Source organism: Equus caballus, chromosome 9, assembly GCF_041296265.1.
Source record: "Equus caballus isolate H_3958 breed thoroughbred chromosome 9, TB-T2T, whole genome shotgun sequence".
In the NCBI taxonomy this organism is placed as follows: Eukaryota; Metazoa; Chordata; class Mammalia; order Perissodactyla; family Equidae; genus Equus; species Equus caballus.
Window position 1 is genome coordinate 59,309,292 of NC_091692.1, and position 14,174 is coordinate 59,323,465.

The 14,174-nt window shown below is 43.4% G+C and overlaps 1 protein-coding gene across 7 annotated transcripts in view; it reads left to right on the top strand.

Annotated features, from left to right (window-relative positions):
• The window catches only part of MATN2 (matrilin 2), a 141,109-nt gene that overhangs the window by 74,003 nt on the left and 52,932 nt on the right, over positions 1-14,174 (top strand). For all 7 annotated transcript variants that reach the window (XM_023648748.2, XM_023648746.2, XM_023648747.2 and 4 more), the window contains one exon: positions 6,501-6,623. In XM_023648748.2, the coding sequence (XP_023504516.1) occupies positions 6,501-6,623 (123 nt within the window). The remainder of the gene's footprint in view (positions 1-6,500; positions 6,624-14,174) is intronic.

A 14,174-nucleotide genomic window follows, 5' to 3' on the forward strand; every position in this document is an offset into this window, starting at 1 on the left:
TCTTCTCTTTTGCTGTGATAAATAATTTCTGATTTCTACGTTGCAGGCTGAATAGCAGGAGCTATAAAAAAGTGGAACGTGTGTTTAAAGGTGTTCATTTTGATTTAACTCCAAAGGAGAGATTAAATTGGTGTCAACAGCATGCAGTGTGACTCATCTAAAATTCTGAAAAGTTGGTGAAAACCCTTTGATTTCGCTCAGGATGATGTCAGCCACAGCAGCCACAGGCTTTGTCTTGTGCTCCTCGTCCAACGTAACCAGATGAAAGTTTTCCAAGTTCTCCGGGCTGAGGCGCGGGATCAGGGTTTTGAGATCACAAATGAAGGAGGGCACTTGAATCTAGGGTGCATGGAAGCCTCGGAGGAAACACTAGGGATGGATCTGAGCACAGTTTGGGCTCTTAGCTATCAAATCCTCACTGATTAATTGCACCTGGGAAGACTGAGAAGCCGCAGTTAATTTCTCCCCTGAAGTCCTCCAGGCACCTGGAGAAGCATTGCCGACTGTCAGCTAAGTGCTAGCGATTGCCTGCTGACAAGGCATGGCTTGAGTTTGGTGAGATCTTTTGTGATAAAATTCAAAATTGCTTACTTTGCTGTATTAGATCAATTCAGTCTAGAACTCACAAACCAAACATATGATATGTTGATGTTATTTAAAGAAATCTAAATCTAATGTCCATGTGTGGGGTTTTCACAGGCACGCAATAAAGTGACACTATATTAGAATTGTGACGTAGGCAAAATCTGGTTGGGGTCCACCTCTCCTCCATGCTTGACTAGGCCTGTGCCACCAAGACCTCTCTTTACCCCAGTCTAAGGAAGAAGGAGACTAAGGTTTGCTGAGCACCTACTGTCTGTCTGGGGATTTGCTCATCAAAATTATCTCATTTAGCCCTGCAATAAGATGTTTTTCTCCACTTAGTTATTTAAGCTCTATAAAAACTGATTCTCATAGAAATCACTTTTGTGAAGTCGCATAAGTCACCAGGCTAAAGCCAGGTCCGGCTCCAAAGGCAATATTCTTTTCATTCTGATTGCCTCACTCCCACCCTGTCTAAAGGAATGTAACTGCCCTTTATCTCCTCCTCCAAGGCTCAAATCCCTTCATCCCTGCTTTTTCATATTACCTTGCTCAGGTCCTTATGTAAACTAATCTTTTCAGTGAGACTGCCTTCTGACCTCACAATTTAAACCGGAAGCTCCCTTCCCTCTGCACTCCCAACTCCCTTTTCATGCTTCATTTTCTCCTGTAGCTCTTATAAGATCTAACATAACACATGGCTTTACCTGTTTATTTTATTTATGTCTGGCCCCTATGGGCGGTGTGCTGGTAAATGTTTAACAACCAGGTCTCCAGGGGGGAAATCTCCGATTTGTAATGTTCACCAATTCCCGTGGTGTAAATACTGCCACCATAGCCGATGTCAAGCTACCCACTTGGCCTTGCTGAATGCAGAGCTGGGAAGAGGTGTGCGCAGTCTGTCGTGGGAGTCAGCAAGGGCTGGCTCCCGCACACCACTGTCTCCCCGCTCGAATATCAGCTCCTTGGGGACAGGGATCCACGGACTGATTTTTCATCTATTTTATTCACTGTTGTTTTCCCAGCTCTTTGAACAATTTGACAAATTAATTAATTCATTCTGTCATTCAAATATATTTTTAAAAACTGGCCTGATACCATGTTAGATATTTGAGGTCCAGGCTGAACAAAGCAAGCACAGCCCTCACATGGCAGGGGAAATCAACGTCACATAATCAGTTGCAAATTAAGTGTTAAATTACAATTGTGGTGAGGGAAGCTATGAGGGAGAACTTGACCTCTAACAGGGACTGGTCAGATAAGAGCCCCCGAGTCCTCCAGGTTGGCAGCTGTCAAGACAAAGCCACAGATGTCCACTAAGCACCTGCTGTGTGAAAGGTAACCTGAGGAACACCCAGACTTACCCTGTCCCTCTCAGAGCTTACAGCCTTGGTAAGACTGATGAGGGAGGAACTCCTGACAATGCTGTGTTTGTGTAACATGGACGAGGGCTCATTCGTCCATTCACAAGAACTTACCAAGCACCAACAGTGTGCCAGCGCTGTGCTGGGTCCTGGGGAGGCAGCAGACAACAAGGCAGCCCAGTCCTTAGCTGTCGTGACAATTCTTCTGGTGTCTGCAGCTGGGGGCTGGCTCCCAGTGTCACTGTACTCTGAGCTCTCTTCTGGTATGGGCATACCTCTTGCTGGGGACGAGGAGAGGCACAGAGACTCGGGGAGCGTTCTGTTCCCATCTCACTCATCTTCCCAGGACCCCATTTCTGATGGGGGAGAATATTTTTAGGACTCTAGGACCCTGCTGTGATGCAGGGGGTATGGGCATTTATCACTGTTGTTTCAGCAGAGGAACACTTATGGAGCACCAGCTACATGTGCTAGGACTCTGCGCTAGGCTCTGGGGAATCAAAACTGAATCAGATCAGCTCACGTGCCAGGCATATGATCCGTCCTTTCAATACCATAGGATAAATGCATCAGTGCTAGAGTGGAGCCATGTGTGTAGTGCTAGAGGAGCCCAGAGGAAGGAGCCTCTAAGCCCAGCCAACCTGGAGAAGGCTTCCTGGAGGAGGTGACATTTGACAGAAGTCACGAGCCATAAGTGGGGGCAGGTGGAGAAGGTGGAAGGGTGATGGGAACTCTGAATCCACTGCTTCTCCCATCCCACAGGATTTAATCACCCTTCAGTGAAATCCTCCCAGGCTGTGAGAAAAAGTGCTGTTTTTCAAAAGCACGAGGCATCATCCAAAAACATCTGTATTTGTTTCAAATGGAAGTGACCACTGCCAGAAAAACAACAAAGTTGTTTTGTCAGAACCTAGTCTGTATTTATTCCTTGGTCTTTGTTTAATAAAATTAATTCCTCAATGGTTTCCCTTGGGACAGTACAGATCACTAGTGGCCATAAATCCTCAGCGTTCTAAAAACAGTATGAAAGGACAATACACAGTGAAGCCAACTGACAAACTGGCTGTTTGTGGGACCATCCTTCTGGAATGCGAGCGATAAGCCTTCTGTTCCTACCACACTTTGCACCCTCACGCAGTGTCTGCGCTTCTTTCAGCCTCTTGGAGAGGGGACCCAGGACAGCAATAATTCTGAGATTTGTTTAAAGGAAGGAACTGAGCCTGGCGGCCTCAGTTAATAAAAGGGAGACTGACTGCTGGGTCTGGGCACCTTCCCCTGGGAGGATTGTGAGGACTTGCTATCTGCTCGGTTTAATGATTCTCAGTCTGGCTGCACACTGGAGTTATCGGGAGAGCTTTAACAAATGCTGCTGCTTGCATCGCACCCCAGCCAGTCCGATTTCAGAGGGGGAGAGATTAGGCCTCAGGATTTTCAAAAGGTCTCCAGATGGTTCTAATGGGCAGCTGAGGTCGGGCACTGCTGCTTCTGTAGCCCAGACCTTGCAATTATTCATGGACTGTCTTGCGGGCATCCGGCCCATGTACTGAAAGGAATAAACATTTCATTGCCTCTCTACCTACCCTGTGGGGGAAGCCTTTCGGAAAAAAGGTTATTGCTTCAAGGTCCTGCTTTCGAAATGCTACTTCAAAGGGGTTCTTTCATGTTGGTTTTTTTCATTACTATAAAAACTCTTGTTAGAAAATTTGAAAACAGATCATTATAAGTAAGAGAATAAAAACCACCTATACTCTCACCACTCCTTTGTAACCACCATTGGGGAGGTTCCTGTCCCCCAGCTTCAGAGATGGGCTTGAGATTTGCAGGGGAACTTTGTTTCAGTGTGCTGGGGCATCGTTTTCCAGCCATCAGGGCCTTGTGCAGGGCCTCTCCCCTCCCTATTAGGGAGCTTAGAGTCTGGCAAGGGAGACACAGGAAATACATCACTACGTCAATGCTGGTGTAATTAACACTGTGATATGTGCTAAGAGGGAAAAGGACAGAGGCTCTCTGACAGCCGATGGGTGAGACCAAAAGCTCTGAAGAACAATTGAAGGTCCTCATATCAAGAGATTAACTTCCCCATCAACATGCAGGCAAACCAAAGCTATTTCAGCGGGGAATTCAGAAAACGACCGCTGTTCCTGAACAAAGCAGTGGTTCCCATTTAACTGTGCTAGAAGTCCTTGAAGTTTCCCAGAGCCTACAGAAACTGTGATGCAGCCAGACTTATCCTTCTAAAGCACAACTCAGGTGAAATAGCCTGTTTCCTTTTTCAGGATTTTACCTTGAGTGGTCCCCACGGCCTGCTGAATGGAGTGTGGACTACTCAGCCTGCTTTAGGCCCCCACCGTCTGGCGTCAGTTGTCCTTCTGATCCTCCCTCCTGCTGGTTCCCCTGGGGTTCCCGGGGTGGAATGCAGCTGCCACACCTGTCCTGCTTCCCTCCACTTCTGCCCATTTACTCCCGCTGTTCCTGCAACCCAGAGTGCCGTTTCCCTCTCTCCCTTCTTTCACACTTGCCTGCTGGCCTTTTCCTATCCATCCTGGACTGGTGGTAATCCATGCCCATTCTGGACTCCCATTGTATTGACAGCATCTCTCTTAGGGATTTCTATCGTTTTCTGTCTTGTATTTTAGTTATTTAGGTTGCATCTGGTAGCCACTCTGGCCTTTCCTGTCCTCAAATGGGGCCAGTTTGTTCCACCTCGGGACCTTTGCATTCGCTGTGCTGTCAGTCAGGAACATTCTTCCTAGACCTTCACGTTACTAACTCTTAGGACTCAAACTACAGGACAGCAGGAACCCCTGTGTCTGTTTGGTTCACACTACATCCCCAGCACCTGGGACAAAGTAGGTGCTTCATTTATTGAATAAATGAAGAGTACTCAATGATTCAGATTTTTCCTAGATTTCTGGCTTGTCACAAATCTGTAGGTTTTGTCATTATTCAATTATTCTCTATGATTTTTACATGAGCTAAAGTATTTTCTGGTTATTGGTGCTTTTCCTTATCTCTAAATCCATTGGAAATCTCAATTGGAATTCCCAGTTGGAAGTCTAAGACATAAATACTAATAAGAGATAAAGGAATTTGCCTCTGTAATTTTTTGTTCTACTTTATTGATTTGCGAATGAAAATATTTCTTTTAGCATTTTAAAACCAGAATCTTTGTTCATGGACTCTAAGATTTCAGCATTTTTTAATATTATGATGTAGATTTTATTTTTGAAATTATTTAGTGCATTTAGTAGAGGTGATGAATAAATCAGCTTTACATTTTTATCAATTTGATACTTTGTATTTCTTTAAAAGCATAATAAAGTATGAAACTCAAAGACCTAGGAGATTAAAGTGTAGTCATTGGATTCAGGGATTAATCAAGCTTTCTAGTTAATTGAGTTTTTACCATAACTGTCATAGTAATAACTTTTAAGCAGAGAAAATTCTTTTTAATATATCAATCCCTTTAATGCTCTCTGATTTTCTCCAACTTTAATGGTAAAGTCACTAGAAGAGCTAGTTATGAAACCAAGCTGTTCTCCTGGCTGAGAAATAATATCATCATGTCAGCCTGTTTCTGCAAAGGAGAGACTGAGTCAGTGATGGATTGAAAATGCCTTTAACCTTTTCATCCTCTGATATATTCTTAGTTCCACTGTAGTCAATGCATTCCTTGAATGCATTCTTACATGGCATTTGAATAAGTAGCCAGGGCTCAGCACTTTGTGGGCAAATAATGAATATAGTTAATAACTATATTTCTTTTTCCCCCTAGTAATCATCCTTTTCCTAGTAAATGTCTTTTTCTCCCTAGTAATCTTTGTTACTTCTACCTAACCTCCTTTGGCTTCCCATTTTCCTTACGTGTTACTGGGATGAATAAATAGAGCACAAAGAGGATTTTCAAAGATACTTCTGGTAGACAAATGGAATGAGGGAAATTACATCCAAAGGGCCTGAGGCAGACTTGGAATAAGGGGCTCTTCTTAGACCTGCCGTGCTTTTGGTGGAGAAGCAGGTCTTTCCACTGTGCCCTCTCTCAGCTTCCCCATCTGCAAAATGTCAGAGACAGTGCCACGTTGTCTCAGCGTAAATCAATGAGACTGTGATTACAAAGCATTTTAGTTCTCAAAGAACAGGAATGGTCCTTGATGCAGTCACGTGCAAATGCCTGCTCATGACAATTTACGGTTCTCAAGAACCATCAAAATGTTTTCAGAGCACTTTCACTGACATAGGAAAAATACAAATTGATGTTAAAGTCACTTAATGCATTTAATAGAGGTAAATAATTCCAACTTTGAAAAATATATTTTTATATATGCATAGAAATTCACCAAAATGTTAACAGCAGTTGCCTCTGGGTGTTAGGATTCCAAGTGGGAGAATTATAGGCAGATTTTCTTTTATATATTTTCCACTATGATCATACATCAATACTTACAATGTTTTTAAAAGTATTTTAGCAAGTGCTGTGGAGTTGCTTGTTGCCTGGCCCTGTGCTGAGGGTCACCTCCTTCGGAGCTGTGTTCTAATGGCGCGGCTTTGCCTCAGTCCAGGATCTGTGTGCGGTGGAGGACCACGGCTGTGAGCAGCTCTGTGTGAATGTGCTGGGCTCCTTCGTCTGCCAGTGCTACAGTGGCTACACCCTGGCCGAGGACGGGAGAAGGTGTGTGGGTGAGTATTTCCCCCAGCCCTGCTTAATGAGGAAGGGCAAGCTAAGCACAGGAGGGAAGGGGAGGCCCCCACATATCCAATTGCTCTCCTTTGGCTTTCAATAAATTACTCAGTTCTCTGGACTGGTTGTTAGAATTTGAACTTTAAAGACTGCATTTATGACTGAGGTTAGCATTTTCTCATTCTGGGTCCTCAGAAAAAGGTATATTTAAGATAATCTAAGTAAATACAATTGTCCATTACTGCCTCCCTTGAAAAGGACTGGGCAGATTTTCATCAAATTTGGAGGATATGTTTCGGATGGCCTGCCTTCAATATAGCTCATGCGTTATACATGAAATTCACTTGGTAGTGGGCAGGGTTGCTGAGCAGCACCTCAAAGACGTAGGCAGCCTTCCTCCTAAGTATTAGATCTGCAGTTCAGTGACAGGGTCAAGAGACCACCAGGAATAAGAGCCCAGCCATTCTAGTAAGACACAATGATCAGAGAACACAAACGGTAGCCTCAAACACAAGCCGAGGTAAGAAGTCTTGAGGGCAGTGCTGGGAACAGCAGGCACCAACTTTCAGTCAGTTGAGTGGCTTCCCACTTGGGCGACTTCACATTGCATGACCCAGTGAAAGGTAGGAAAGGCAGGGGTGGCATCTGATTTCTTCAGTGATGGATAGTGGTTCTCCTCAGCACCTGCAGTGCAAGCCCGCAGATCTCTAATGTGCGTGTGGCACCTCCCAGGTTGTCTGCAAAGCCCTTATAACTTGCAGGTCTCAGTCACCCTTCTACTAACAAACTATGCCTGGCAGATCGTAGGTCTTCAGAAACTGAACTGGATACTTATGAGGCAGAAAATCTGGAAGGAAAGGAAGGAAAAGGACTTGACTGACATCAGAACTGGAACGTATAATTTCTAACTCTAAATCCTGCATTTTCTGCTCCATATCCCATTGTTTTCAGGGGCCCTGTTATGTCTTGCTTCCCTCAAACAGTGAATGATTATTCTTTTGCACATAGAATTTACATTTTCTAGCACACCTTGATTCTTAGCTAGGGATGCGGAAGGAAAAAGCAACAAAACAAAGCATGTGGGTGGTAGCCTGCTCTTTGTAGGTGAGTGATGACAGTATCATGGATTTGTGTGTTTTCATACACTGATGGGGGTGAAAACCGTCCTCATCAGAGGTCTACAAATGGAAGTGGTCTACTATGCCTTAGAGTTGTTTTGTTTTCTTCTTAATCTGTGGTAGCGAACATGACAGGTGGCAGGGTACCATGTCCACTAACACTGGCAAAAAAGAAGCCAATATGTAAACACCAACTCATTATTTTTGCTTCATTAATTTTTATTATGCAAGTAATGTACTTTCATTGAGGAACTTAGATGAGAAAATCACTATTAGTAGTTTGTTGTATTTTATGCCAGACCCTTCCCCATATAAATATCTACTTCAAAACATTTTGTTAATGTTTAACAAAATGAGGTCATACTATCTATTTTGTTTTACACATATTTTTTTCCCTTACCTGTTGTTAAATGGTTAGAAGTTTTGGGTGCCGTTGGGTCAGAAGGAAGTCAGGCCATTGGGAGTAAGGCCATTGGATGAGCTTCAGGAAACAGGGCCAAGGTGTCTGGTTGATTAGGGTGAGGGAAGGCACAGGGAGGGCCCAGATCTTGCGTGGGTGACAGGGAGTAGATGAAGCAGGGGTGATAGACGCCATGGCTGGGGCAGGAGACTTGCCTTGGCCCTTGGGAAACTGGAGGGTAGTGAGGAACCCAGTTCTCTGAGTGTTGCCAAGTAATTGCCTAATCATCCCTGTGTAGTAGTGAACCTTTGTGTCTCTAAGGGTTTTGCTATAACTTCTGGGATTGATGTTTATTGAAGAACCACAAGCGTGACAGTAGATGCTATGGCTACAAGGGAGCAATTGTGGGCTATGTTTATTAGAGATGGGCATTTTTCTTGCTGCTGCTATCAGCATGTAAGGATGTCTTCCTTTCCTCAGGGTGGGGTCCAAGCAGAAGAGTGGAAAATGGGAGAGACTCTGTGCTACCCAGGCCTCATCTATCAGATGATCCTATCATCCTCCTCCTCAACCAAGCACCTGACCCGGTAGAGGCTGGGAGCAAGATGATTAAGAGGTGGTGAATCTTTGTTGCCAGTTGCCTTGGTCAGGGAGACTGGACAAATTCTTAAAAGGTCATTGCTGCTTGATAGAGCTGTGCTGAGTGCAAAGCAAATGATGGAGATAATGGAGGCTACAGAAGGTCAGAGAAGAGGGACATCCTAATGGCTGGGGTGGGGAAGATCTGGATAGGGAAGAAAAAGTAGCAGTTGGGCAAATGTCCAAGGCAAGGGAAGACATGAAAGGCAGTGACAGTGTGGAGGCGGCAGTGCTCTCAAAGCTTGAGGGCTGAGTCTGGGTTGGGAGGCGCAGGCCTTGCTCCTAGGAGCAGGCAGATCGGGGAGTGACTGTCGCAGTGAGATTGCCAAATTGTAAAGCTGAATAGTCTAACCTGAGGACATCAGTCTGAAGGGACTTGTCAAAGACGGAGACTCCGGGTGTCAGACTGAGGGCAGGAAATTCAGGGGAGAGCAAAGGCTGGTTGGGACCCTGGAAGAATTCCATTACCAGCTGGTCTGGGTGGCCTGTGTGTAGATGGGCAGGGAATGGTAAGAATGTGGTGACCATAAATCCCAGTTAATCCAGGACAATCCCAGTTTATGCCTGTTGGCTCAGTTCTCAGTAGCACTCCCTTTCACTTTCGAAGGGGTTCCAGCTTGGATGATAAACCCTAGTTAAGGCCAGCCAGCCTGACTTAAACTGTTGAGGAGATTGGCTATGTCAAAGCAGAGAATTCCTGCAGGTGTGAAGTAGGAGATGAAGTTGAAGATATCAGGTGGAACCAGAGTGTTCGGGGCTTTGAAAATCAGTCTAAAGAGTCTGGACTTTCTCTCTGAAAAAGAGATTCTAATTCTCTGAAAAGGATCCTAATTGGGAGGGACAAATGCAAGGCATCATTTTAGGAAACTTAATCTTGTGGCAAATTGCAGGATAAATTCCAGGAGGAAGGTGGTGAGGGATGGAAAGACCAGTTAGGAGACTATGGTAATCCTCAGGTGAGAGATGACAAGAGCCAAGCTTTGAGACGTGACCAGAGGAATGGAGAGGGAAGAAGGAAGGGCAGAAAGAAGGCGCTATAAATAAAGGGGAGAAGAAACAGTTTGAGCTTCCACGATTCTGGGAGTGATGGCAACAGCAAAGGAAGAATGATGGGCACAGATTTTTGGAAAAGATAATGAGTAGTTTTAGACAAAATGAGCTTGAAGTTGAGGTGGGACACCAACAAGGACGTGTCAAGAGGGAGCAGAAAACAGAGCTAACACCAGAGGGAGAGGTCAGAACGAATGATGCAGTCAGGAAGCAGCATAGTCTATTTCCTTCTACATTTTAATTTCTGTGTATTTTTTCATTTTAAATGTTTGTTTATGGGTTTTTTTGCTTGTTGTGAAGGCATCTGGACCTTCAATACAGTGAGACCTGGCCCCAAATCCCAGTTATGCTACTTACTAGTCCTGTGTCTTTGAGTAAGTCATTTAGTTTTCTGACCTCAGTTTTCTCATCTATAATATAGAGTAATAATACCTACATCAGTGGGTTTTGTGAAATTAAATAAGATAATGAGTAAAGTTCCTAATACACGCTAGGCAATTTTCATTATTGTTATTACTACAACATATTATTATCATTTCCTGGCTATCATGAAGTATGGAGTGTGGAGAGAGTGAAAGCCTGAGCCTTGGGTGGTAGCCACATGTAGGGAGCAGGAGGGAGAAGTGGAGGCAGGAAAAATATCCATGAAGGCACAGCCTAAGGGCTGCGGGGAGGTGGGACAGAGAGAATCAGAATCATGAATATGGCGGGAAAGAGAATTTCTAGTCCAGGTCAATATGAATGTCATGCTCCAGTGAAGCCAAAGGGAACAAAACTTAGAGAAAAGCCATGGAACTGAGTCATTGATTCATCTCAGCAAACGTTTCCGAACTCTCTGCCAGGCACTCTCCTAGGCCTTAGGGACACAAAGATGATCAGGAGACCATTGATAATGATCAAGAGGGGTGGGGTAAAGGGCAGATTTCAAGACATAGGGAGTGGGTGGTAAGGAAATGGGGACAGCAAGGCCAAACTATTCATTTAAAGACGTTTGCTAGATTCACCATGTCCAGCTACTGGTGAATGGATGCAATGAGTTTCCAGATTCAATACTTCCACAGCAGTGGTTCCAGTATTTTGACTCATCCCAAAATTATGACTGTGACCTGCATGAAAATTCAATTCTTAGCCAGACTAAGGACTTTTTTTGACAACATTCCACACTTCTGAGTTAGTGGAACATTAAATTCAAGTGCCAGAGTCCCATCTCACTAACTGCTCATTTCACTCTGGACCGTACTGAATTTATTTCCACATTCAGGTGAGCAAGGGTGGATTACTGACTAAGGTCCTCCTTTTGCTTTAGTTGAGGCCCCTTGTTTGTAATTCATCAGCCTCCACTAAAGCTGTGTTAATTTCTATCCAAAACTGCATGTTTTTCAAAGACCATATATCTCTGTCTTTGAGGTTGAATTTTCTGCTGTACTTGCTCAGCTGGTTTTTACCAACTGCCTTGTCTTTTGGGGTAACTTTGGTCTTGTTTGCATCTTAACTGCCCAAGCAGATTGTAAACCTTTGGGGGCAGAAGCCACTTACTATACTTTTCATCTGTCATAGAGTGGACTTGAAATATGTTTTCTTGAATCATTGACTGAGGTTGAGTGATTGGTGATAATCTCAAGCATTCATGTTTTTTTTAAAGATCTTTTCCCCTTGAGTGGTTTTTGAATTACAAAATCAATTTTTGCTTATTAAAAAAAGTCAGTGTGCAGACGTGTATAAAGTCAAAACCTGAAAGTCATTCCTCCTCAATTTCATTTCCTGGAGATAATCGCTGCTACAAGCCTGGCTTCTCCTGCCTGCCTTTCTTCTAACACATCTTACGTATGCTATTTGTTTATCATTACCTTCCGGGGGTATAGCACAATGCCTGACACATAGTAATTGCTCAATAGATAGCTATGAAACAAATGAATGGCACTAAGATATCTCTTTACCCTCAAATTCAACCTTATCTGATTAGGGAGGCAGTGTGATAAAAATACAATAAACCACATTGATTGAATGTTGTTAAGTCCTAGGCCCTGTTTGAAATATTTTACATATAATTGCAACAACCCTATGAGGTAGATATTATTGTTATCCACATTTTATAAGTCTTTTAACCTCTCTCTGTTTCATTGGCTTCATCTGTAAATTGAGGATAATAATAATACCTACCTCACTGGGTTGTTGTGAGGGTTAAATGTGTTAATGTGTGTAAAGTGCTTAGAACAGTGCTAGATAAATGTTGGTTAATATTATTACTCTCATTATGATGTCTAATACATGGGCAACTGACATACATTAATTGAATCTGAATCTCTATATCCTTTATGAATTTTTTTCTTCTTATGAATGCTTGCATTTCATAATATGTTGATCAAAAGATCATGTTGAGGTCCATACTCAGAATGATATGCAGCATGGGGATTTAGCATGGGATTACCACTGCCATCAAAGCTCTTCTCTATATTCTCCTGTATCAGTTACCCTCAGTGAGGAGGGGATGGTTGATATTTAAGTTGGGAACAAGGGATGGGAGGATTGATTTTTCTATTGAAAGGTCAGATTTTTAATTCATCAGCTAACTTAGCATGTTTCGAGCATGATCTTCCCCAGCCCCTGAAGATGTTAAGTATTGGATTTCTCCTGTCTTAGTTTACTGGGGCTACCATAGCAAAATACCACAGACTGAGTGGCTTGAACAGCAAAAATTTATTTTCTCGCACTCTGGAGGCTGGGATCAAGGTGCGAGCAGGGTTGTTTCTTCAGAGGCCTCTCTCCTTGACTTGCAGGTGGCCGCCTTCCTGCTGCTCTTCACGTGGTCTTTCCTCTGTGCATGCACATCCCTGGTCCCCTTTTTGTATCCAAATTTCCTCTTCTTCTAAGACAACAGTCGGATTGGATTAGGATCCACCCTGATGGCCTCATCTTAACTTAATCATCTCTTTAAAGTTTCTATCCCCAAATACAGTCACATTCTGACCAACTGGGGGTTTAGACTCCAACATATGAATTTGGGGTGGGGGAGACAAAATTTAGCCAAGAACGCTTCCCTGTTATTGTCAAAATCAATAAAATAGTTTCTCTGAGTTTTGAAATACAATCGTGCCCTGGGGAGGAGAGGTTTTATGAATCTGACTCTATGTGTAGTATAATATATACTCCGCAAGTAAATTGGTTCTACCATTTCTCTAAATGACAAATTTGGTTTTTCTTACTCTGTCATCAACAAACTTTAAAACCCAAACGCTCCTCTTTAAAATATCCAGTTTCTACTAATGCCATCCCCTTGCAGACTGATCCCTACTGAGAAACCTTGGAATGTGACCAGATTATAAATCAGAGACCATCAATCTTAACCTTTATTACCTTGCACCAAAGCTTCCTTTATCCTTGGAGACACCTAAGCGATTTCTCACGTTTTAGGCAGTGACTGAACATGGCAAGACTGTTTTCTGACTCTGAGATCTTAGCACTTTGTGATCTGGAGGGCCGAAGAGCTACAGCCAGGGAATTACCCTTTCTGTTTGTAAAGGAGAGTGTAGAAATTTCAGGGAAAATGCCTGGAAAAGGATTTTGTTGAAGCAAATGAGGACTTGGAAGAACACAGCCATCTCTGAGTGACACACAGAGGTCACATCCACACCTCTGTCCCCTAACTTTGGCCTCTCTTTTTACAAGTACAATTTTGCAACCAAGGAAGTTATGCAAAGAACCCAAAACACGTGGCAAAGGATGGCAGAGTTGAACAGACTGGAACTCTCCTGGCCTTAAAAAGCTTTTGGGTTCACATGACTGGAAGTGGACTCCTCCACGTCTAACGCTGTACCAATGGCCTCATCTGCTGTCGCCAGCAGCCTGGCAGTGAGCCAGCGGGCAGCCCTCAAATCAAGGTGGGATTTGACACCTTGGGGTTTTACAGGCGTGTGTCGCGGGACCCAGGAATGCTTGAATCCTGCCTTGCCAATCTCTCCTCTCCCCTTCAGTTCCCAGAGAACTGTGCACACAAAGAACAAAGCCAGCATGGAAATCGACGTCCAGGAGAACCCTCTTGTCCCGTGAGATTGGGCCTGTTTTGCCTGATTAAAGGAAAATGTCATCCAAAGAGTGGAATCATAAAAAACTACATATCCAAACCTATCTTAACCATTTTGTTTTTACTTAAAACACTTAAATATACTTTTAAGAAAAATTACTTTTAATTACACTTTGAAAAATGACTAATTTTAAGTTCATTTGAAAAAGAATATGAGTTTTAAAAATCTTTCTCGAGTATACCATACCCATAATGTGTTGTCTATGATTTTCAGTTTTGGTTTCTTTAAATTGGAGCAAGAATTTGAAGACTTCTGTAAAGC